Source organism: Chamaea fasciata, unplaced genomic scaffold (genome assembly GCF_029207755.1).
Source record: "Chamaea fasciata isolate MVZ Bird 193981 ecotype frontalis unplaced genomic scaffold, bChaFas1.0.hap1 SCAF_4, whole genome shotgun sequence".
Classification (NCBI taxonomy): Eukaryota; Metazoa; Chordata; class Aves; order Passeriformes; family Sylviidae; genus Chamaea; species Chamaea fasciata.
The window spans coordinates 33528374-33554319 of NW_027094089.1; the positions used below are offsets into that span (position 1 = coordinate 33528374).

General features: G+C 35.4%; 1 protein-coding gene across 4 annotated transcripts in view; it reads right to left on the reverse strand.

The window, feature by feature from the left end:
• Window positions 1-916: 916 nt before the first annotated feature.
• TMEM161B (transmembrane protein 161B) overlaps window positions 917-25946 on the reverse strand; it is a 35400-nt gene continuing 10370 nt past the window's right edge. For 2 of the 4 annotated variants that reach the window (XM_066181262.1, XM_066181260.1), the window contains exons 3-12: window positions 24377-24457; window positions 21266-21363; window positions 19416-19572; window positions 14179-14330; window positions 13603-13663; window positions 11746-11886; window positions 8584-8697; window positions 7275-7449; window positions 5130-5226; window positions 917-4267 (exon numbers count right to left, since the gene is read on the reverse strand). In XM_066181262.1, coding sequence (XP_066037359.1) covers window positions 3990-4267; window positions 5130-5226; window positions 7275-7449; window positions 8584-8697; window positions 11746-11886; window positions 13603-13663; window positions 14179-14330; window positions 19416-19572; window positions 21266-21363; window positions 24377-24457 — 1354 coding nt within the window. In that variant the 3' untranslated portion in view covers window positions 917-3989. The remainder of the gene's footprint in view (window positions 4268-5129; window positions 5227-7274; window positions 7450-8583; window positions 8698-11745; window positions 11887-13602; window positions 13664-14178; window positions 14331-19415; window positions 19573-21265; window positions 21364-24376; window positions 24458-25946) is intronic. The other 2 variants (XM_066181261.1, XM_066181263.1) reach the window with 2 other exon arrangements.

Sequence of the window (25946 nt, forward strand, 5' to 3'; positions counted from 1 at the left end):
GAAGACAAGTGCAGCCTGAGAATGTCACCTACGAAGTGCAAGAACAGGCTTTCAATAATCTATTCTCCTGTTCTTCATCAATCTCCCTTAGCTCAGAAATAGCCCAAGTGTTATGTTTGGACCTCCCTGAACTTCCTGGAAGATTTGGATTTATCACGATCTTAAACCTTTGTCTAAAGGGATCTACACAATAAAAGTGCAGAGTTTAAACAAATGTTAACTAATTTATTTATGTTTCAGACGGAATTTGAAGTTATTTGAAATATTTAGAGAAAATAATCCTTCAAAACCAGGTAAATTTAAACTAAACAGAAGTCAAAACACAATCTTGAACTAATTTAACCTAGTTGGTTCTGAGTAGTGAACATAGGGAAAGCGCTGCAAATCAGCAACGGAAATCACATCACTAAGAGAGGATGGGAGATCTGAATTTAAGAAAAAAAACCAGACATGTTGCCAAAGGAACATTTCCTTCTAAAATTTCTTAGAAACTAAGGGAGATCTCACTGTGGCCTTCCAGTACTTAAAGGAGGCTTATAAAAAAGAGGGAGGATGACTTTTTGCACAGGCAGGAAGTGATAGGACAAGGGGGAACAGTTCTAAACTAGAAAAGGGGAAATTTAGATTAGGTGTTAGGTGGAGACTCTTGCCTGTGAAGGTGGTGAGGCACTAGATAAGGTTACCCAGAGAAGCTGCGGCTGCCCATCTCTGGAGGTGTTCAAGGCCATGTTTGACACGGCTTGGAGTAACCTGGTCTGGTGGAAAGTAGTCCATTCCAGATCCATTCCAACCCAAACCATACTAAAATTTTTGGATTAAGTAGTGGGCAAAAAGCTAGACAAAAATGTTTAAGAAACCTGAGTAACACCTACTAACCTTTCAGTCACATTTTACTTGGTTTTCCATTTCTGCAAGATGGTTTCCCCCAGTTGCCAGGAGCTGATAAAGGTCTCCATAAAACAAACACACAAAAAAAGCATTTGCCAGCTGCTGTTTCAAAGGAACTTACTACAGAAGTGAGCAGATACTCCTTTGAACCTTACACAATATACACGGAAGTCAGGACTATCAGCGTGGCTACTTTACTTTAAAACACATTTTTGATCATATCACATACTAGTAGGAAGCACTGCTCATAACCTTAGCAATATGGTCCCCCTTGTTTCACTGTCACCACACATTTCAAAGGCTTTTATTGACATATTTTAGCTTTTCCTAAGTCTTCTGGACTCATGTCAGGATTAAATGGATCCAAAGAAAGACCATCTCCCACTCACTGCTGACCAGAAGGTCAATCATTCAATTCTGCTGAACAGTGGTCTGTAGAACAGTGGAACAGCACAGTGGCTACAAGCACTGATCTTCATGTTTGTAACACCAGGTGCCTATTTTTCACCATGATCAGTGTGATGTCTGAATAGTAAGGTGGCATGAGCTGTTAGGAAAAGCTTTGTGAAGTTCACCTGCATGATCCAGTTATTACCACCGCTGAATGTGTTATTATATAACAACAGTTCACTTTGCTTATGAGCTTTCAGAATATGTCAGCAGAAACTGCTGTTTAACATTATTTCGAAGTATTCTCAAGTAACTGAAATTTACTCCTTAAGATTGCAACAACAGGTTACATTTCCTAAATAATGAGCTTCATCAAGCAAATTCACTATCAGAATCAAACTGTTTTGCTTTGTTTTATTTTTCTGATCAAAAGATTGGCATTGAACACCTAACCCTAACCTAAAAGCTGGCCTAATTGATTCTATCAGTAATGATGCATCTTGCAGTAATGACATGTCTTGAACTAATACAAAAGTGGGTCCAGTATTGTTGAACCTGTCATAATTTGTCATTCAATTATTCATCTAAAAGATACTTCCTAGGAAGGCTTTGAGATTTGAAATTACAAGGTCAAATATTATTTTTTTGGCCAATTCACAGTAAAGCCTTTGTCCCTGTTAGTTACAAAAAGTTGGTGTGAAAACAACAAAGCTTGCAGCCCCAGTCACACTCAAATACTGCCATGAAACCAGTAGCATCATGTGAGGTGTTCTCAGACATCCTAAATGCATGCAGTAGGTACTAGGCTTGTGTATACAAATCTTTCCCCAATAAATCCAACATAATTAACTAATAAATAACTTCAAAGGCTTTCAACACAGTAAGATAGTTTATCACCAGCTTAAAATCTTAATTTTCTGCATTCATTGAGTTTGTTTTCCCATATGGTAGGTTTGCTACATATTAAATATTTAGTTAAGCTTTTCCATTTATAAATGCTTATTATATGCCAAAGCTGAACACAAATTCAAGAGAAAAATAACAGTAACATAAAAACACCTAGTATTAGTTAAAAAACCCACTGACCTTGCAAAGTGTAATATCATGTGTTTAAAAAAGCTACTGCATATAAATCCCCATTCCTGTTTTGCAAATACACAAAACATCTGAAAAACTGTCAATAATTTTATGATTGAAATCTATCTTTCCAGTTAAGCAAAAACTGTAAAGTTAATACTTTGCTCTTTTTCTTATTACATAGCTGTTTTATTATACAGAAAATCTATTTCTGAAGCCAAGATATATTATCATTATGTGGTCAAGTTAGCACAAATTATAAAGTGGCAAAAGACGACAATTTGACAGAGGAGAAATTTTAAGATTAACAGTTAAAGTAGATCTTTTCTTCCAAGACAGTGTAAGTTTTTTAGTATAGCTAAGTACCTCTAAAGAGGCACAGAAAACAAATAGCCCTTTTAACCAAAAAAAACCCCAAAACAACCCAACAACAACAAAAACCCAAACCCCCCCAAAATAAAAAAGAACACAAAAAACCAAACAAAAAACAACAAAAACCCCACTAAAAACAAACAAACCAACCTAAACAACAACAACAACAACAAAATAAAGAAAGAGAGAGAAAAAAAAGTTAAGTGTTTCATTGTTTCATTTCAAAAGGGAATCTTGAAATTACTAGATAAACATACACTCTTCTCTCACAGCCCTGTAAGATAGAGTCAGGAATTTAAAATAAAGATTCCATATTTCATACCTTCATATATATTATATATTTAATATATAATATATATTTATATGTACACTACACATATACATACACTGTCTGTCAGCAGGATTAAACTGTTTTGTTTAGAAATGTTTGACTGGTGACACTGATTATTTTCTATTCTTTTGTAAATTCAATGGAATTTATCTACTACCTCAAAACAAGAAATTTAAAAGATCCAGATGCAATCTGTGGATCAATACTAGCACCAATACAGATGGCCATTACTTTAAAATGACTGCAGGGACTGAAATAATATATTTGTTATAACTCTCTTCTTACTGCACAAGCACTCCTGCAAAATATGTAGGCAGCAATACCTGTCAGATACATACATCTACTCCTGTTAAATTTATATTTTATACAACTTTTCTTGCTGTAATATACAGCATCTCTTTTGTCCTGTTGGATTATTTCATTCTCCAAGGAGAAAAGTGGTCAATAGCTATCCAACAGAATTTTTTTTAAATCCCCTCTTTCTCCTTTCACTGTATGGCTCAATTTCAAGACTTAATTGATAGGCAGCCACCATCACTATGTCCAGTACCCTTTGAATTCAGTCAGTGACTGTTGATGCTTAAAAAACAAATTTTTGAGTTTGGCTTGCTGTTTATGGAAACCAAGATACTCAGAGGTCACATCTTTTCAGCACGCTTACCATCATCTACAACCCAATAATGTCAGTCAGTCAGTCCTATGACTATAACTGAACTAGTTACCTACCATTTAGGTAACAAAAATAACAAACCCAGTTGCAATTTTAAACATTTTAAGATTATTCACCCTGAGAACACCAAGGAAGTGTTTAAAAATAATTATGATATGTTTTCTCTTCGCATATATAGTTTTCTTTTCTCTTCATCTCCTCTTGGGTACCTGGGTTTGTATCTAGAATTTGACCTGACACTTGCTGTGCCAGTTGACTTGCTCACGCCACAGTCAGGTACTGGTGATAGAAGAGCCCAAAAAGGCTTGTAGAAAAAAGGCAAGCAGCAATCCACCAGGTGAGGAAAGATAGGAGTCCCCGGAACAGGAGAGGAGTGAAAATATTCTTTAGGCTTCCCAGAGCCATTGTTATTTGTACTACAGTTACTTTCATCTTTCCATCAGCAGGTGGAGACTCAGAATAAACAGAATTGGGAAGCAGACTGTTTTCTACTGGAGTGTCAGAATTCAATTCTGGGTAGATGCCCCAAGAATAATTACCTGTTAAAAAGAAAAAAAGTAACAGATTTTTGTAGAATTAAATTCAAGTTCTGTTAATTCAATCACTCTACAGATCGTCTTTGATATATTATTATTACACACACAAAAATATTAAGTTTTTATAACTTAATAAATACAAACTATATTCATCTGCATGACTTCCTGGTCATACCAGCAAGCTACTGGGATAGGATTCATCTTGTATTTTGGCATCCTACTATCTACATGTGCTATAGCTGCCTTGAGACCACTGTATGTCCGGGTATGATTCATCTCACCAGATGGAGATGTCTACTCCAGGGCAGGATGAAACATAACCTACTAAAGTCTATCCCTTGCCTTTTTGCAAAGAGAATGACACAACTGCATGGCAGGCTATGAAAGACATGTCTCACAAGAAAGAAAGAAAAAATACCCAACTCAGAGCAACTTCAGATCTCCCAGTAACTCATGAACCCATATCTCACAATTCCCATTCCAAAAGCCTATGAAAGATAAAAAAACTGAAAAAAATTCCTTTATGAGATGCTCATGAAATTAAATCAATCATGGTTTATACAGTTAACTTTAAAAATACTTCTAAAATGACAAATTTTTCAACAGAAGTAAAGAGTTCAATCGGTTGCATTACACAATTTCTCAGAAAAAAATCAAACAAAATTAGCATTTGGAATTGGAAGATATCAAAAGCAGCAACAGAAATAACTACCTAAATGTCACATATGAACATTTTAAAGTACAAGAAACTACAAGGTATTTTCGTATGACAAATAGCCATGAACTGTAATTCTCTTTAGCCAGGTGAAAATTAAAAAGCCCTGTGTAGAACTGAATAAACTACTGTTGATTCAATTTTGCCTACCTAGTGTTTTCAAGAGCAGAGTTGTGTGAAGGAGCATTACCATTGGTGCAACATACTGCAGTGCAATTACACAAAGATAATAGAATACCCGAGCCACCTGGAAAAACAAAAGAGTAAAGTTCATGAGTCCTGGTTGAACAAAGCAGACCTTTATGAATACATCTAGAAAAAAACAAAAAATTTACTAAAAATCCCCAGTACTTATACATTAAAGCTGTTTTAAGAATTTTCTAGTAACTCTTGGCATGTGACATACTGTCTCCAAAAGACCTGCTGAAGAAACCCCCATAATGAATTCTGGTTTCAGGACATTTACAAATATGAGAGGAAGTGTTGAAAGGAAATAATTAAAAGCATCAATTCTGTTAAAAAAAGAGAGAATTGATTTTGCTTCTGCAAGCTGCATGCCATCATTCAATGATTCCTATTTTAATACACCAGAAACAAAAATAAATATATATGTTTAATTTTTCAAGTTCCCAGTAATTTACAAACTAAATCCTATTCCAAAAATGAAGTAATAGTCACAGTCCAAAGCCTCATAATGAAAGCTTGGTTAATATTACAGTCCTTTTTCAAAAGCAAGGTATTTTTAACATTTCCAACTGGAAAACACTTGTATTTAAAAACAATGAAGAGTTTTCATTAGATCAACAACAGCATTTAAATGATCTTTTTCTCAGTCATACACTGTGTTTCAACAAAATCCACTCAGATATATCCCTCCCGCTGCTCTCCGTCTGTTCCATTTTTCTCAAGACTGTAACATTACCTATTTTATATAAGCTATTGGCCTAAAAGGTCAAACCAAATAAAGATGGAAGAAAGTGATGAAATCAATAGCAATCAAGCAGTGAAATCAAACTACCTGGGTTTCAAAAAAGAACAGAATGCGGGGTGGCAAAAATTATGAAAGCAGATCTGATCGTTTTGGGAATACCTCTCAAGACTTAAAGGGCTTCTTAATGAGCAAGCATCAAAAAACTAACATGAGAAAAAAAACAGTAGTAAGACAATGACAGAAGAAAAAGCACAACACAAAAAGATTGGCAAAAAATTGATGGAATACGACCAAAAAAAAAAACAAAACAAAAAGTAATGATCATTGCAGAATGACAGACAGGAAAGAATTCAGTGGCAGAAGTTCCTACAAAAGGTAAAGCAGGTATGATTAGTAAAACAAGACAAGATTACATCTAGTGACTATGGCCTTCTCAAAGAGAAGATACTGGAGAAATGCATTTAAGAAATGCCACATCAAGAAGACATTACTGTTTCAGAGATAGGAATACAATTCCCAGTACTAAAATAGCGCACTTACAGCAATTGGCACAGCTCCATCCTAACCAGTTGCTACTACATCTACTTCCTCATTTTTTTTCTGGAGCAAGTTCCTAGCCACTTTGTTTGTAAATAACTACTGCACAGTTCACTTACGACCTTCAGACACTTAGTGTAACTACAAGTAATAATGACAATCCTGGAAGAGGAGTCTTTTTCTTACAGCACCCTTCAATATTTCTCCTGCAACAGACCCCAACTCAGCAGGATCATTAGCACTACCATGCAACACTAGAATTTTTAGTTTATTTTGCAGACAATACACAACAGCCCTACTACCTTCTCCATTTGTTCAAGGTATGCTTTACAACTTTTCTTTAAAAAAAAGAATCCTCAGAAATTTGGCCTTGTCCACAATAAGATAAGCAATTTTGTAACTAATGTGGTGCACTTCAAAGTAGTCTGACAGAATTAAACATCTGTCATTTTATTCAAAAATATAACCACCTCATCATAAATTTTCCCTTGATTTAAAAATCATCGTTGGTAACAGTATTTAACCCTTCTATCAAAATATGGGTTTTTATTTCCCATGTTGTAGTTACAGACCACCACTCCTAGGAAGGGATCTTTTATAACAACTTGGAAATTACCAAGGACAAAGTATCTGCATAACACAGATGAAACATGTCTCCAATTTTGGTTTGCAGGTATTTCTCTGTAATGATGCTACTTTTATAGGAGACACTGTCTAGAAAGCTTCATTCAGATTTGAGCTCTGCTGCCACAGAAGACAACAAATTGGAAAAAAATCAGTTTGCACAGACAAAGTACTATGTACAACCTCAGTGCCACCATACTTACCATTTTCTGTAAATCAACCATACTTATTCTACCAGCTTCCTTTTTCATCTGCTCCACGCTTTTCTGGGCTAAATTCAGATAGGCCTGTAAATGATGACGCATCATAGCCAACCGTAAAACACACAACAGGATTATAATCCACAGTCTGATAGTATCAAATGTATCTTCTGACATTCTGTGGATGAAAAAAAAAGGGTAATGCTGTTTTCCAGAGACCGCCTACTGCTACAGTTATTTGTTTGTATCATCTGTAAAGTAATCTTGAGGCAAATTGTCAGTAGTTAACACACGAACTACAGTTATGAAGTTCACATGCAAGTAGTATTTACTTCTGCCTTCTACTTCTCTATCCTACTACTTCTTAATAGCCCTACAGCATTAGATCCAAATTCATATTCATTTGTCTGTAAACAAGAGCAGTTCTTAAATGCTTAAATTCTGAGTAATGAAAGCAGGACACTAAAAACCAAGGTTGTTCAGGTAACTACAGGTTTTCAGACACACAGGACTAGACAGTAAATAGTACTAGATTGTAAATGGGTACTTCAGTTGTCTGAGATACCCAATAATCATCAACCCTCATTGCAAGATGAGCTGAGGAACAAAAGATACACAAAATATGTCTATCTGTTGTTTTATGTAATAGAACACAATTGAGTGTTTTGCTATGTAATAGTTCAATGGTCACAGGATCCCTTTAGAACCTTATCTCACCTCTAGAAAGCAAGAAATGTATTCAGCCCATTGTATCTGTTTCAAGTCTATTTTGGATTAGCAAGACTAATTGTGACAATGACAATCAACTATGATTCTTTTATAGTATTTCAGACACCACTCTTCTTGGAAAGTCTTTCCCTTTTTATATTTTAAATATTTTACCTATCAATTCAATACCACTTCATCAGCATGTAAATCTTAAGACATTTTTCCTAAGCTTAGTTCTCATGCCAAGATATCTCGGACTGTTTTCAGTGAAACTACTTCTCTCCTACACCAATACGCAAGATAAAAGGTTCCAGCAGGAAGTAGTGAGGTGGTATTCCTCCCCTACAAAAACCAACTAATTACTGCCAAGGAGATGTCAGAAAACAGCAGCTTTTTGGGAACCACGACCTTAACACTCAACATTCTGCAACCAATTCTCATTCTTTTGCAGTAACAGAAGCTCTTTAGACTTCAGCTGCACCTTTTACAATACCTCTGACAGCAGATGCTATTGAAGTCTTTCATGTTTCTACTACTTCCAAAGAGCTCTAAGATAATGGTTTTTTCTCAATAACCCAGAAAGACCTTTTTAAGGAAATCTTACAAAGGAATGCTCTCTTTGCCCAAAGGTGGGCTCATAATGTAGTCCTTAGTGATTGGTTTTACCCACAGTAGAACCATAAATAAAGGTGCCAAGAAGTTTATATGTAGCAATGTTCTGAAAAAAAGAAAAAAAGAGGGAACTTAGTAAACAAAAAAAAAGGACCATACTGTTGAAAGTGTATACAAATTCAAAAGGAGAAATATTAACTTAAAAATAGTTGGGAGAAAGATAAATAAGAAAATTACTTCCCTATTTTATAGGTATGACTTACATTTCAGCAAAACAGTAATATTATATATTGTGAAATCACACCGGGTTTTTTGTTTTAAAAAAACCAGGAGAAACAGTTGTCAAAGCTCAGATTTCCCAGTTTAATGAAGCATTTTATTTAAAAACCCTGATTAAATGAAACTTTGTACTTCAACTGAATGTACTCAGACAAAAAAAACCCCATAAAACTGTACGAAACTGCACAACAAAAATAAAAGTAGCACTCTCTAGTAATCTTTGAGTAAAAACCAGAAGAATTTAAAAAGGGGATAGGTTGAGTTCTTCCTGAAATTAATATCCTTCTTTATTTCTGAACTTCTAAAATTTCTCCTCTATTTTTAAACCCATTTCCCCAATCATTTTTCATTACTAAAATGAAATGAGAACAGTTGAAAGGATTGGGTTGTTCTGTTAGTTCAGTATTTCCTCACTAACAGAACCAGGATTGTCTTCACCACAGTGCTTCTACACTATATAATGATGCAATCAGAAATTATTCTAAAGAACACAAGACCTTCCTGATTGCAAACTCTCAAGCTTCCTAAAACCATTAAAATGTTTGCAAGTTACAAGAGCTGTCATCACACACAAATTTAAATCTTTGGTTTCAGATGAAGAAATAAGCTCTGCTAGCTATTAAGTGTGCTAGGGAATGCAAAAGCATCAAGGATAAGTCCAAAGCATTTCATTAAATTCTGGAAGCCTTTTACCTCAGCTTCTACTTATTTAAGAGATCCTACTGAGTTAATGGACTGGAATGTGCAAATGGGTGGCTGGAATCACTTTCTTTCTTTTCTTTTTTTTCTTTTTTGCAACAGGCAGAAAAGCTGAAATACTCTTGATGCAGGCTCTGGCAAAGGAGGCAATGTGTACGAAAATTGTACAAATTTGTTAAGAAGACTCCAGATATCTGCAGGGAAGGATACTACGGCCAAGGAAAAAAAAATCATACCAGTTCTCAAAACCAAAAGGGACACCCTTTCATTTTTATTCTGTTTACCCAGAAACAATGATCTTAGTCCCTATACTCATAATATACTCATAAAGGAATCATACTAACCATTTTGAACATATTAGTGAAGTAGTACTTGATCATTAACCTTTAAGTTTTGGGGCTTTTTTTTGTCCATGTTCCCTGCAAGTTAAGTGTTCCATTCCATTAAGGAACAGATTTTGTGTTGGGCCTTTTTGGGTTGTTTCGTTTTGGTCCTTTCGTTGGGTTTTAAGGGAGATTCATGCTTTTTCTGGGTCGCTTGAGGGACATGGGGGCTTTTGGTTTGATTAAGGTTTTTTCTTTGGTTTTTGTTTTTGTGCTTTGTTTAGTTGGTTGTTTTTTTCTTTGTAGTTGTTTTGGTTGGGTTTTTTTAAGTAGAGTATGTATTTGCCTGCAGGAACAGACATTGTTTTAACACCCAACTTGGAGAGCTTTGTATCAGAGGCACATCATCCTCATTTACAACCCCCCTTTAGTCACTGTCAAACAACTACAGTCAATAAACAATCTAACCATTGACAAAAATGCACCAGCAAGGACAAGTTATATTCTTCAGGTTTACAAGAACCTATCACTTGATAAACACTCTTTATAATGGCTTTGCCTAATTATATGGATACCTTACCAAGTTGTAATCCATTTAATGTAATTTTCACATTGTTCCAGTTGAATACTTGAAGTATTGGTAGACTTTCAAAAATAACTTGGTGGTGTTGAACAAAGTTATCTTCAACAACCAGTTCCAATATTATCTAAAGAAGCTAGAGAAGTTTTAATTTTCATAACCACACTTCAATGAATATTAATTGCCCTTTAGTTCTTGATGAATGGATTTTTGTTTCTGAGAGTTTATATTTCTGCCTAGGAGGTCATGTCCATTGATCAAGGAAGATGCTGGCATACTGACCGAAAAGACACAAGGAATTTTAAAATATTGAGAACCATCACAATTAAGAGCTAAGTAGTTTATCTATCTGGAAAAATCAGACTAGGAAGTGACTCAGTCACAGTCTACACACAGAGAGAAATGTAATAGCAGATAAAACAAGCCAGTAGTTGGCTGTTATATGTGAACAACTAGACTGAGTGCAAGTGTACTTGCTTATAAATTTACCAAGACTGACGGACTCACTTCGAACACATTAATTTTTAAGCTGAGCACTCCAGACAGGAAAGAAAAAAAATGCAGTTTGAACAAAAATTATTTTCCTATTGGAAAACATAATGATTCTCTTAGGAAATTTACCAGACTGAGTATCAACACTGCTCCAATGCTGCAGAATCTGTCATTATCATGTATTGACAACAGTCAAGATCTCCAAAAGCCACTTGTGAGTGTCACCCTCTCAACCAGAGAATGCTCAAGAGAAATCGTTAAAATGGACAGAACATTTTACTACCAAATGGAAGGATGGCTGAAAATTAAAATATTCCTTTAAATTGGTATTAACATGTGACCCTTATTAAATATTCTGGGTCATTTTTGCATTTTATCCTATGCTACATTTATTCAAGGAATAATGCCCAGCTGGAAGTGTGGGTGGAAAAGAACAGTCTGTGGCTTTATTTGTACTTCCTGAAGGTTGTCTTTACTTCTGGAAAGACATGATGGGGGAAAGAAAGCTGGACACAGAGACATACATGGTGGAGCTCCTGCAGGAGGAAAGGAATGCTCCTTTAATTGGGACTCTCAATTACAAGGCAAAGAATGTAACAGACTGGAAGAACACAGGTTGAGCAGAAAGTAGCAGGTGGCAAATCTGCTCAAGATATGATAAGCAGGCAGCAACAGAAGTCTTAACTCACTACCTTCTTGTTGGAATAGTTTGCTTTATTTTTAGACACAAGAGATTTAAGACTGAGTAGCATATACCTATTTTGCAAATATTTTCTCTTACTGTGTTATTCTTTCTGTTGCTAAATTCAGAGCATCCAGATGCATTTGAGCCAGTCGCAAGCCAGGGAATGTCAAAAAAGCACCAATAAGTGAACACAGAATAGCCAGGAACAATTTGAAGGTTAGTTTAGACACAGGACCCCTAAAAGAAAAGAAAGGAAATAAGCATTTTCTTGGGGAGGAAGTTGGGGGAGCAGGGAGTATCAGAGACTACTTTCAACCCAACAGTACGTAACATATAACTTAAAAAGCCAACAGTATTCTATAGGCTTCCTCTGGAATACTAGCATTATCAAAAAGCAATCAGAAATTGAAATTTTATAAAATACTTTCAAAACCAAACCAAGTCACCTATTTATTTCCTAGAAAAACAGAAAACCTAATTTACTGACTGAGATGTTAATTTGTTAGTAGAGAAGAAGAAAAAAAGGATAATTTTATATTGTAATTAACAACCAATTATGTAAGAGAAATAGCTAAAACAGAATGAATTTAAGGATTGTATTTTTACGAGGAACAGATGTCTCGTAAGTTTAACTGCTCAAAGACAAAATTGATATTTTGTTCTACTATTATCCATTAAAAATCTCTATCAAACTCTAATTACTGCAGCTTTTCACAGATTTATCTGAAATGCACATGTGGTCATTAACATGTCTCTTCCAAGTAATTAGTATTGTGTATTAAAAAAAACTACATGAAAAATATCCCGGATCAACAAAATCACAGAATTAATTACATACGTAACAAACACAGGATTACACCAAGAAAAAACAGAACAAGACAAAACCTTCAAACAAACAACAAAAACACTGCAGTTACAGTGAAATGTAACTAAGAGGAACAAACCCAAATCTAGTGTTTCAAATGAATTTCAGATTCTTTCTTAATCTATGTCACCTAAACTATTGAGAAACACCATCATTAACTCAGTTGCTGCTAAAAAAGGCAAAGCACTGCAATAGTTTATAACTAAACAAACACTTAACATGAAAATGAATACAGAAGTTAGTGACCTTGCAATAGCTTAGGAAAGATTAAAGAAAGGCTGAGAAACACATGGGATTCAGTTACCAGTTTCCCATGAGTTTATTCATAAATGACACTAATCTAGTATGAGAAAACTTCTGTTCCTCAAAAATAAAGATATCCCATGGCTTCTGCATGATACTTGAGACCCACCAACCAAGAAATTCAATTTTGTGCTCCTAGTGATGAAATGCTCCCTAAATTTTAGCACACATGTATAAGGAACTGTAACAGACATCCATTTTGCAATATTATACAAAGGCTGCCTGTGGCAGTGTTTGTGTATTTATGTAACATCGTAAGCTGTGGCATGTTTCTTCAACAGTCTATATGAGGCTTGAATGTCCTGTAGTTAGCAGATGTTTTTGCCTGATAGAACACAACTATAACCTAAAGACAAGACTGAACAACGCAATTTATTCCTAATGTGAAGTTTAACACAAACTCCATCTTGTTACTTTTGCACACTCATCCTCTTGCATGCCATAGGATGACAAAAAAATAATTATCTAAACAAACCTTGCTGAAGGGAAACACTGTGAAAAAAGTGTTTACAATTTTGAACTGTATTTTATGAACTAAAATCAAAATGTCAGAAATTATCTCCATATTAAAATGAAAACTTTAATGCAACTTCAGTTACTTGTGGGTACTTTCAGATCTCTTTATTAACATCTTTAAACTGTTGTAGCAACAATAACTATGTACAAAAGCAAAACAGGCAATACAAAGGCTTGCTAAGAAAATCCAAATGGTTCATAAATTCCCATGTAAACAGACAAGTTATAAATTCACATATAAACAGACAAGTGTATTTTCATAAACTTACTGGGATTCCAAACCTTGTTTTTCAAGAAACTGCATAGCACTTTCTGAGAAATTTGAGAATCCTGCAGAGACACATATATTTATTTTATTACAGTACAAATGAAGAATCCCTTTTGTGAAATAAAATGCTGGGTAACAAGTCATCTTTTAAACAATTTTTCATATGTCTAGAGAGCTCTTTCATGTGCTCATTAGTTGGCCACAATACAATAAAACTTGATTAACAACATCTGTAATATTTGGACACTTTGGGAAGATAAAAAAAGGTAACTTTTTAAATACTTTTCCAGTAAGGGAACTACATTTTACTATGAAAGTCAAAAAGGGCTAAATCTATAACTGGAAGGCAAATGCAATTAACAAAACAAACAAGCTAGGCAAAGATTACACTGTTTAAGAGAAAGGCAGGAAAATATATAGGACATTATTTAGAATCTTCATTCTAAAGCAAATTTTCTTAAAAGCTCATGACTTACACCATTTGTTTTAACATAGATTTTCTAAAAAAATGCTGGAAATAATTTTTTCAGATTATGTAATCACTACAGCTGTTTCAAACACTAAAGAAAGGAGTTACCTGATTCCAATCCAAATTCTAAATAGTTTTCTGTTACAATGAGTATTGCCATTGCTTTCACAAAGAAGAAAAAACCAAAGGTGACACAGACTGATCTTTCACCTCCATCCTCAACTTTGAAGTAATGGGTAGTCAATGAAAACAGTATCCTACTACGTAGGAAGTAGGTCAAGGAAAATTAAGTTTGTAAAATAACTATAACTAAGAATTATAATCTTGTATTTTGGTCGTCTACACCAGTGCTCTTCTGTGACATGAATTTATTTCTTTTGAAGGTAATATGCATTCAGCAAATTTCAGGTTAAATTACAGAACACATTAAAGCATAATAATCACATAATGCATAGCCAGGAATACCCTGGAATAGAGTTTTGATCTAGGCTTACTTATAGTAAGAAAGAAGACAAACTTATATTTCTCTCCTTTCAGATAGAAGCATTTTGTTTGGAAAAGACCTTTAAGATCAAGCCTAACCATCAACCTAACACCAACAAATTCACCACTAAGGCATTTCCTCAAGCTCTTCAATTATGCACACATTTGAGACTTTTAGCTCAAAGACAGTTGTAAGACAACAGCACACTGAGTCCTATCTAGGAAAGAAAAATATATCCCATGTTCACCTTGGAAAAATACAGTCAGTCTTCAAACCCCCTCCATGACCTGTTATATCAAATCCTCTTATCTAGCCCCACTGTCATAACAACAAACATTTAAGACATTAGCTGCTCTGTTATCAGGGTGTTTTAAAAATATTAAGTATTCTTTTTTTTACACAATTCTAAATTAGTTCTAAATTAAAACAGATTAGGATAAATTTATCATGACACACTGTCAACTCTTATTACTATGAACTGCAGCTCATTATAATTTAAATAGTAGGCAATACCAGTCCAGATTTAAATAAAGTATTTGGAGATAACTCCAGACATTACAAGATTTGAAAAAAAAAACCAAACATAAAAAGGAAAAACAGTACTTCAAGTGTTATCTGTACCACTCTTTTTCCCCCCACTAGGCAATAACATAGTTGTATTTGCCCATTTCTAATACTGAAAGAACTTTAATATATAGAGTACACGTACAAAACATTTTTGGGGGTATCTATTCAGTAAAACATTTGAACAATCATCAGCTTCTCATGAAACTATGATTATGCAATATCACACTTCAACAGGCAGCGCACATTTAACATACATAGTGCTGAATTTCATGTATATGCAAAGAGATTCTAATACGCATAATATGGTCTAGTAATTCTAGTTCTAGAATTAGAAATTCTAATCTCACAATTTAAACACCTTCTGACCCCTCTATACTTTACAGAAAGAACTGATACACCAAAAGGAAATCTTAACTCATCCCAAAAAGAAGTACATCATAGATCATACAGATTGTGTACTGGAAGGGTTTGCTTCTCTAATAACACATGCTTAAACCAAGGCTCTTTTTACAGCTAGGGACATTAATCACAAATTGAAAACACCCTGAAGTTGTACAAAGGACTTAATAACAGTTTGTGATCAAAAGTCCCAACCCTATCATCAGATTTATCAGTCCCTACTTCATGACTTCAAATATAGATTGTGCCTGAAGGAATTGGCAAATTCAAGGAGGAAAAAGAAAGCATACTAACAATAAATTACAATTATAGTGCAGATTCAGAACTCAATAAATTAATGATTATGCAAATTACACATGACTGAAACCCTCTGTTAGTTAAACCACTTCCACTGCTTCTATTTTTGTGCTGGAGGAAATTGAAGAATTATAGCTTGCATCATCGTTTCCCTCCATTCCAAGACCTAATATTCAGGATCTACTGAAAGAATAATTTGGGAGTATTGAGTGCTAAGTTCATAGATTGCCTGCACCAGCCCCGCCTTTCATTCAGTTTTTTTTCCCATAAAAGGCATTATAGAATTGTATACTTTACATATTGTATATAGTTGCAGGCATTTCAGAATTTATGATGTACCCTTTTACAAAAATAATTTTATTTTTTAAACTGCTGTGAATATGGTATTCTTGAATTTTATATTCATTTTGTTAAAGTGAAAAATATCTATCTTCTGTTCCTACTAAAACACACAAAAAATGTGAATTCACAGAACCAGAGAACATTCCAAGTTGGAGGAGACCCATATCATCATTCAGCTCCTGGGCCTGTATAGCACCATCCCCAAGAATCATGCCATCTGCCTGTCCAAACACCTCTTGAACTCTGTCAGGCTTGGTGCTGTGAGCAATTCCCTGGAAAGCCTGTTCTAGTGACCAACTGCCCTCCACATGAAAACCTTTTCCTAATTTTCAATCTAAATCTCTCTGTCTGCCCCTCCTCTTCCCTCATGAGGAAGTTGCAGACTGCAGTGAGGTCTCCCCTCAGTCGCCTCTACTCAAGGCTGAAGACACCAAGTGACCTCAGCCATTCCTCATATGGCTTCCCCTTCTTCATCATCCTCGTGGCCTCCTTTAGATGCTCTCTAATACCTGAATGTCTGTCTTAGTGCAGGACAATACCCTTCCTTGCCTGGCTGGCCATGCTGGGCCAGTCTGCCCTCCTAGCTGCCACAGCACTGCTGACTCACACTCAACTTTCTGTCAGCCAGCAGCCCAGGTCCTTTTCCATAGCACTACTTTCCAGACTCCCGTTTCCTGGTGTGCCCACACAACCAGGATTGCCCCATCCCAGCTGCAGCATCCAGCACTTTCCCTTGCAGAATGTAGTGTGATTGGTGACTGCCCAGGTCTCTAGTTTGTCAAGGCTGCTCTGCAGGGCCACCCTGTCCTCAAGGGAGCCAACAGCTCCTCCCAGTTTTCTATCATCTGCAAACTTGCTTTGTATCCTTAGTACAACTTTTCACCTCTTAACACACAGGCATGAAACAGAAGAAACACTTATCAGCAAAATACATAGTTGTTCTATATTTAACTTTGACATATCATGTTGACTGCTTTCCATCAAAGATAATTTTTTTCTGAATCTTCCATTATCACAGAATCATTTCTGGTCTTGACATACTGAATTATCAGTTAGTTGAATAAGTTTTAAGTATTCTCTGCATCCCAAAAGCCTGATGTCACAACACATGAATGAACCTCTTTTGAAATCTCATCTGACTAGGTTCCACTGACCACAAGAATTGTTAACAATGCCTATGTACTGTACCTCCTTCACCTCAAAAGCTGTAATGCCTGGAATAAGTTATGTTAACATAGTTATGGAGATGTTAAGGCTAATATAAAGTTTAGACTGTATTTCCTGGTAGTGCATCCTTCTACACTGCCAGTAACTCCTCAAACAGGTATTAAGCACAGACTCTAACAGCTACTTGCACATTCACACTACTGAGACAAAAACCTTGCACTGACAGACAACTTCAATATTTTTAGAAGTTTTGCCCTGAATTGAAGACCAGATGAAAACAATGATAGGACAGTGTACAAAACCACAGTAAGTAACTGTTACTGCAGTGGATTTTCCTACAATATGTAATTCACAACACTGTTTCACCTAGAATTGCAATTACTATAGTGTTATTTAAATTGACTACTCCTGAGATACAAGAGATGTAGCAAACAGGGCATTTGTCACCAATGAATTTAAGAGTACACTGTGGCTTTACTATTAGAAGCTTGTTTTTCCATTAGGTCTATTAAACACCCTGTCATCCTCAAAATCAGAATGAAAGGTGTTGGCTATCACTTCTGATTTTTGAAACAGTAACTATATCTTTTTCCTTCCTTCTGCAAAGATTAAACTAAAATTCCTGACTTCTCACAAAAAAATAAAACAGGACATGCAGTAACAACTATATATTACCTATACTATAGCTATAATACAATAAAAAGGTGCACAAGAGCCAGACATTGATTTTCTTCTCACAGCAGACTAGAAAAAAAACATTTTGGACCATGGATCTGTTCATTGATATGTCAAACGGGGAAATACCTGATTTGGAAGTATGCTACTGACATTCTCTTTTCCGGATGTGGGTTGACTTTCTCTTCTATCAAGTTTTTATACATTACAAGCAAAAATTCTGGAAAAATTCTACCATTTATACTGCAGTCTACTTAGAAAAAAAACTCGTCCACATTACAAAGGCAGCATATATTTTAATAATGATTAAAGACAGGCAAGTATGAAGCATATTCAGAACTCTTAGCCAAATGGAACCAAACATTAGAGTTCAAGGTTTTACACACCACCACCAGCTACTGCTACTATATACTACTAACCAACTGAACAAACCACAACACATTAAGAATCTCTAAAGAAGAACTTGCATTTATACAGGGGAAACAATTCTGAATATTCAAGAGATTTATCAACTGTAACTTATCTGTTCTCAGCTGCTGAAGGAGGAGAGGAGCTGTAGCAATTCACTTTTGAGTTCACCTTTCTATAATCTGCACTCTTACAAGCCCTTATTCAATTCCACTTTGATGTTTCATCCCCATCATCTTTAAACTGCAATTTTCCCCCCTAAAGTGTGTATCTGGATTCATAGGTGGAATGCAGTTAATTACCATGCAAGCATCTATGTCTGATACTGTCTTCTCCAGAAAAAAAAAAAAAATTATCTGTCTTTTCCATAACAAAACAAACATTTTATGGTTTGATAATGCCTGTTTCCCAAATACTCCACTTCTGTTTCCCTCAGTTTCAAAGGTGAGTTTAGTTATTGACAGAGCTCAGTTCCTACAACTCTCTGCTCACCTTACTTTCAGTAATAATGCCTTGAATGTATGTTAAAATTATGAACTCACACATGTATTTTTGCAATAAACTAGTATACACATCACTGTACTGTTCTGATCAGGAAGTATCAGATTAAACATACTGGAAACAAAAAGCATGCAGTAAATTTCCAAGCTTCTTCAATAGCTGTACTTTCTGGACACAACTATTTCCAATTGCCAAACTGAGCAAAATCAGGTTAGTTTAGAATGGCTACATTCTGCAGGTGAGCACTAACTGTATTTGCATACATGTATTTTTCTCCTAAATGGTCTGGTATTAATGTCAACAAGCTAATGATACCAGCATTTACAAAGGGAATGTACAGCAAATATATTATTCAACAAAGGCATTAGCTTACAGGATCCTTCTTCCAAATACTAAATATTTTTGTATCCCACACATCAATGGCACAGAGATTTATACAAATTGCAGAATGATGTAAACCATCTGGAACAGGTAGAGGGGAATTCAACAAAACAGAAAAGGATACACTGCAAAAGCCAAGACAAGTAAACACCACACTATGCTGATATTCATTTCTTGTGAGGGCTTCGTAATGCTGTAATAGGCTTCTGTCACCACATACACAACCGTAGCTGCAACAGTGAAATCCACCAACCACTGATATTCCGGAAAGTAATGCAATGCTGAAAAATACAAGTTTGTGAATGTTAAAGATATGTTTTACGGCAGTTACAAATGTATATAGAATAGAGTAGCAATTAAAAGAGGTTTTCCATTCTGTTTTAAGTGTATTAAAGTGAAGTTTAGGTAGACCCAGATCAGCCAAGTGAAATGCAACAACAATGAAAAAGTTACTCAACAATATGAACTTCATTCTTTACTTCTGCCATCTAATACTTGATTACTATTCAAATTTATAAGGCTACAAGGCTTTACTATTTTATCACCCCAGCTTTTATACATTAACATCCTAAATCCAGAAAGCATACTTAATTTAGATTTCACAACACAGAGAGTAAACAGTTTCCCAGCTGACTCCGGCTGCAATTCCAAGTAAGAGGGTTTGTTCCGACCCTTTGTTAAAGATTAAAATCTCACTGGCTATTTTTTATTATATTACAAATAAACAATTCTTTTTATTTTACAAACACCACCATCTAAGATACTGATGGCTTGCTCATCAAGATTTTGTTAATACATCCTACAAAGCAATAATAATTGTGCAAACTTCACTGTAAAAATTCGGGGATCATACTGTGTTGCATACAGGCTGAATGTTATGGAGAGAGTTCCCATAGCTGTTGGAAACTGCAAAAAACCATTTGTGACAACACAAATTGTACCTCCCAAACACCTTCCCTACATTTACACAATTTGTAAGTGGAAAAAACATTTCTGAACATTTGACTTGGCTACAAGCTACCTGTTGGCAAAGAAATGAAACTGGGCAAACGTAGGTATTTCCAAGTCCTACACTTGTTTTGAAATAACAATATAGTTAGATTTACAAACGAATTGTATATATTAATTTTCAAACACAGTCCAACCCTATCCTGTATCACTCAGGTTGACAATTAAATGCTATAATTTCAGGAAAGTAACGCTAATTGAAACTTGTGAATGCTTTGTTTATTTACTTCAAAAACTTCACTACTGTTACACAAATGCTGTCTCCTACAATTTAAGCTGAGTAGTCTTCTGCATAGGAATATGCATCCTTTCTCTTATATTTATCCAGAGAGCATATAAATATAAAAATGTAAGTAGAAAGAAAACACATATCACATACATACTTGTATATGAACTTTCTGTAACAGCATGACTGATAATGATTTAATAATCAAAAATTACCATCTAAAAAAATAGTATCTTCAAAAACACATAATGATGCATATTTCTGTACTGTCACTTGCAATTTTTAAGCATTTTACCTGAATGCTTGAGATGTATGATTGAAAGGGCTTAGGTTCCAATGCTACAGTACATTTCCTATTTTAGACGAGGAGAAAGTATATGACTTGACATCTGCCAATTGTTATTTTCTTGTACAAAGCTAAAAACTCTATTTTGAATAGACTATGATGCAATTCTTCCAGTGTTGTCTCATATCGCTATGGATGCCAGACACAAAAGTTGGACTTTATGCTGGATTTCATCTACTCATCCCTTTCCACAACACTGCTATTAAATGTCTGTCACTCATGGAACACAAGAAGAGACTTAGCCCTACTACCTGCTTTCTCATTTTTGACAAGTCTTGCTTCTATTCATTCACTGTCTACAAAAAAAATACTTTAGCATTAATTACAAGTAAATAGTTGATAGAAAGAATCAGCATATTTTGGAAATAATGTATTATTGTTTGCATACTCTTACCAATGGTGTCCCTTTCTGTAACAGATTTTGTTTCCAGATGAAGATCAATATCTTTTGGAATGGTTAAGGGTTTGTTTTCAATATTACCATTATATTTTCTGTAAAATAAATAAATAAATAAATAGATAGATAGATAGATAGTACAAGCATGGGTATGACAAACTAGATTTTTTTTCAACATATAATAACATTTCAATTTTTAGAAAAATGCAGAATGCTTTTTTTTTTCCCCCCCAAATACAAATATTTTTAGGTTTCTAGCTAAAAGTAGAACTTCAAGTTCAAATCTTGGAAAACAACCAGGTATGTTGATGGCTCCCAACTATAACCTGACAGACCCTGACATACTGCTGTGGTATGGATTTAAATGCCTTCCAGATGCTTCAATCTGAGCACGTATTGGGTCAAGATCCAGGGGACAGTATTTAAAAAATCAGCACACCAATTTTCACTATCCAGAGCTACAGGGTGTTCCCAAGGTCAAAAAAAAGAAAAAAAAAAACCTTGCATCAGTCCATCTTGTAACAACAAGCAGGTACATCACATGAGCTGAACTAACCTAGATTCTTGAGGTGTCTAACCTACTAGCCATCAAGTGAAGGCAATTTAAGGTATCTTTCTAACCTAAAAAGGTGCGTATTTAGAACAAAAGACACTTTTCATCTGGAGCTCTCAAACTAGACCATTATCATGATCTTTTCTTCCCTGAAATTAAGTCACACTAGTAGACTTCAAATTAAAAAACCCAGCACACTCTTAAAAGAACATGCACAAAGTTGAAGAATTTGGTCCGGTAGATGAGCATTACAAACTAACGTGAAACTTCCCTCTCCCACTATTAAAAAAAATACCATTAAAGGAGATCAGAAGACGTTTTGTTAGATTAAAAAATCAAACCTAAAACTTAAAACCTCTAAAAGGCTAGAAGGAGACAATAAACTGCCACATTTTAGAATACCACCTCTGAAATTAGAAAAGGAGAGGTGGATTTTCCATAGAAAAACAAGTCATTGGGATATAAGCATTAAAAAGAAATCAAATCAATCATGAACTTAGCTTTCAAGAATGCTTTCATCTCAGCTCATATGTGAAAAAAGAAAAAAACATGCAGAAAGAATTAATAAAATTTTTCAGGTTATATTAATGCTCAATACAACCTGAAGCACAAGAATTTTAATGGACAGACTGTAGACAGGAATCTAAACCATTACCCAAAAAAATCAGTTGTGTGAATATACACAAGAAGTCCCAAACAGTAGCCAAGGACTAGACTACCTGCAAGCTCCTGTGTACTTCCCTGTCCCCAGCTGTACTCCTGATTAATTTCCTACTGCCTGTACCAGGAGTACTATCATCTTGAGTGAGATACGCATTTTTACCACTGAAGCCATTTCAACAAAACTTAGTGTTCCTACATTTTAATTATCCCAGGGGCCCCACAATCCAAGAGGCACGGGCAGATCATACCCAGGATCATTGAATGCTTTATTTCAAAGTAATTCACAGCAGCAATGGAACTTTTCATTAGCCTAACAATTTCATTTAATATAAACTATTCTGAAGCAGAAAACCTGCCTAATATTCCTGTTCTCCTAAAGCCTACAGCATAATATACTGAAGTGTATAATGCACTGAATAAAATTAACAAAAATTTCACACTACAGCTGTTTCTAAGGCAAATTTTCAAGCAACCTTCTTGTATCTCCTTTAATCACTTATCTTTAAATTAGTTCAGACTAAGAATGTATTTAAGGAGTAGGTATTACACTTTGTAAGACTATGGGCTTGACAAAGCAGATTCTTCATCTTGGAAAGTATTCTTTATCATGGGGAGTATCAAATAGATGTGTCCTTATTTCTCCCAGACTGTCTCCTTGTTGAGATGACTCACAAGATGTACATTCCATTTTGTGCAACCTAAAATAGTAAATCCAAACCAACTCCACAGGAACAAATCCCACTTAACTACGGGTCTTCCTGAACAAGAGTTGCTTCTTTCAAGGACATACAGACACATTTATTCATTAAAAAATAATTTATTATTCATCTATTAAATAAGCAAAGCAAAGAAAACATCATTTAAGCCTCTTCATTACCGCTTTAGTTTCTTTGAAGTTTTATATTCCCCCATGATTAACGTTCACCCTGGTAAAATTACCTACTACTACTATTGTGAAACACTGGTAAGGCTGAGGAAAGGCAAAAAGAGCAAAATACAATTATTTGGCAGTGCAACTGTGCTTTTCAGTATAAGGCTCCTATGAGTGGACTTGAACTTATAATTACATAATTAATGTTATTTCACATATGAATAAATATCACTGGTTGAATGGATAATTATAAATTACGATCTTATTCACAATTATTTTGCCTCCTTTTTGTCACAGAAAACTGTTAAGATAAGAGGTTCTTAATTTTAAGGAATGTTACAAAAAAAAAAAAAAAAGTTACTACTTTACAAGGAACAAGGTAACACAGAGAATGGCAGTCAATGATGCTGCATCCAGTTGGCAGCTGGTCACGAATAGAGTTCCACAAGGCTCAGTATTGGGCCCTGTCCTGTTCAATCTTTAAAGATCACCCATACAACAGGATGGAGGGCACCCTCAATAAATTTCCAAACACTAAATTGTATGGGAGTGTTGATCTCCTGAAGGACAGGGAGGCTCTACTGAGGGATCTGGACAGGCTGACACCAATGACATGTGGTTCAACAAGACCAAGTGCTGGGTCCTGTACTTGAGTCAACAACCCCAGGCCATGCTACAGGATGGGGCAGAGTCATTTGGGAGCTGCCCAGCGGAAGAGTATCTGGGGCTGCTGGTTAACAGTGGCTGAACATAAGGCAGCATGGGCCTAGGGGGCCAAGAAGACCAAGGACATCCTGTCAGACAGACTGCGGGCAGCAGAACCAGGGCAGTGACTGTATCTGAAAGAACATGTTTTGGTAAGGAACTGAGACAGTTAATGCAAGCAGGGCAGTCACATGCAATTAGCAGTTTTTAACTCACACTAAGACAAAAGTAGGCTGGCAGAGTTATTAGATGAACCATATCACGCTGAAAAAAACCCAAAAAGGTGGGAGAAGACAACCTTAAAACAAGTATTTACCTATCTTTTTTACTCTTCCCTCTTTGCTTCCCTGCAAGAATCCGCAGTTCTTCTTCAGTGGGATGTTGATACCACCGCAAGCTAAAGAAAAAGAAAATCCCAAGTAAAACAATACCATTATTAGCAATTTAGAGCATGCTTATTAGAAAACTGTATCACAACACAGACTTTTATACTAAGACACTTGTCATTTGTCATTCCTAAGCCAGGCACCTTCATGTGCCAGTACCAGCTCCGCCTAAACTGAACAACAGCTAGAGTTCAGCTCTCTTCAGCAAATAAGGCATTTATACAAAATTAGAAAGCTTTGCCACTTTTGTCATTCACATGAAAGCCCTTCAGTTCTCAAAACACCAACTTTTAAGGATATCATCAAATACAGCAAACACATTAATTCAAGCTGGCAAAGTTCAGTAGAATAATTATAACACTACAATCACTCACCAGTACCATATTCAAAATGACTTAATGAAGTATATTATATCCCCTCCAGACCCAGAAATTGTCCAGAATCTGAAATAGCTATTATCTAATAATCATTATCAGTGATTTTTCTTAAGCAGAGCAAATCGTAACACGAGCATCCCTTTCCTTGAACACCTCCTCAGTGATATCTTCAACTTCTACTAAAAAAAAGTGCTATTAAAAAAATCACTAATTTACACATAGTTGACTTCCAAGTTTTTCCACTTTCACAGATCAATGCACCATTCATTTAAAAGGCAAGAAATGGCATAGAAATTCTGAAGAGCACAAACAGAGATGGTCAACTGTCTAAGATGGTGTATGTTACCTAAACCTCTAACTATGGCAAAAAGCTTAGTAGCTGAAACAAGGCCTTTTTCACATTCAAGGGAAGGTTACTGTCCAGATGCAGGAAGGATGTCACTATGATCTCCACTCTGAAATGCTGAGGCAAAGCAGACCAAGTATTAACAAGAACACACTTGAGAAATGTGTGACGAAGTAGAAGGCCACTAACTGGTGACAACAGATCACCATGGTAAAGGAAATCACAACCACCCCTCACATTAAGAAAACTTTACCAAGTATGACCATTCAAATCTAAGTTGGTGAATTAGAGATGATGTCAGATCCAATTTCAAATGTTAGCAAAGACAAATTTGGAAGGCATCAAAACTCGAACTCAAGCCATTTGATAAAACTTGATTCCCAGCTCTTTTTTAGAAAGGCTTCTTTGGAATTTTAGAACCTTTGGAACTCTTCAAGAGAAAAGAATGCTAGTACCAGCCAACAGAACATCAAATCATTGCAAATTGCAAATTTCCACTGAAGGAATTCACTGCCAGTTCCAAAACTGAAAACAGCAAATATTACGAATTTTGCATGAACACAGTTTTGGATGGGGAAAAAGGAATTGAATTTTGTATAAGTAGGAGTGAAAGTTACTACATTAATTTATTTTTATTATGTATGGTCCTGTTGAGACCAGTTGTGATTTGCAAACTTTGCTGCAAAAGAGATTTCAGGACTGAGACACAAATAAACCAGAGAAACAAGCTTTTCAGCCAAGAAGGCAAACTACTCTGGAGATGTTAACTTCTATTCA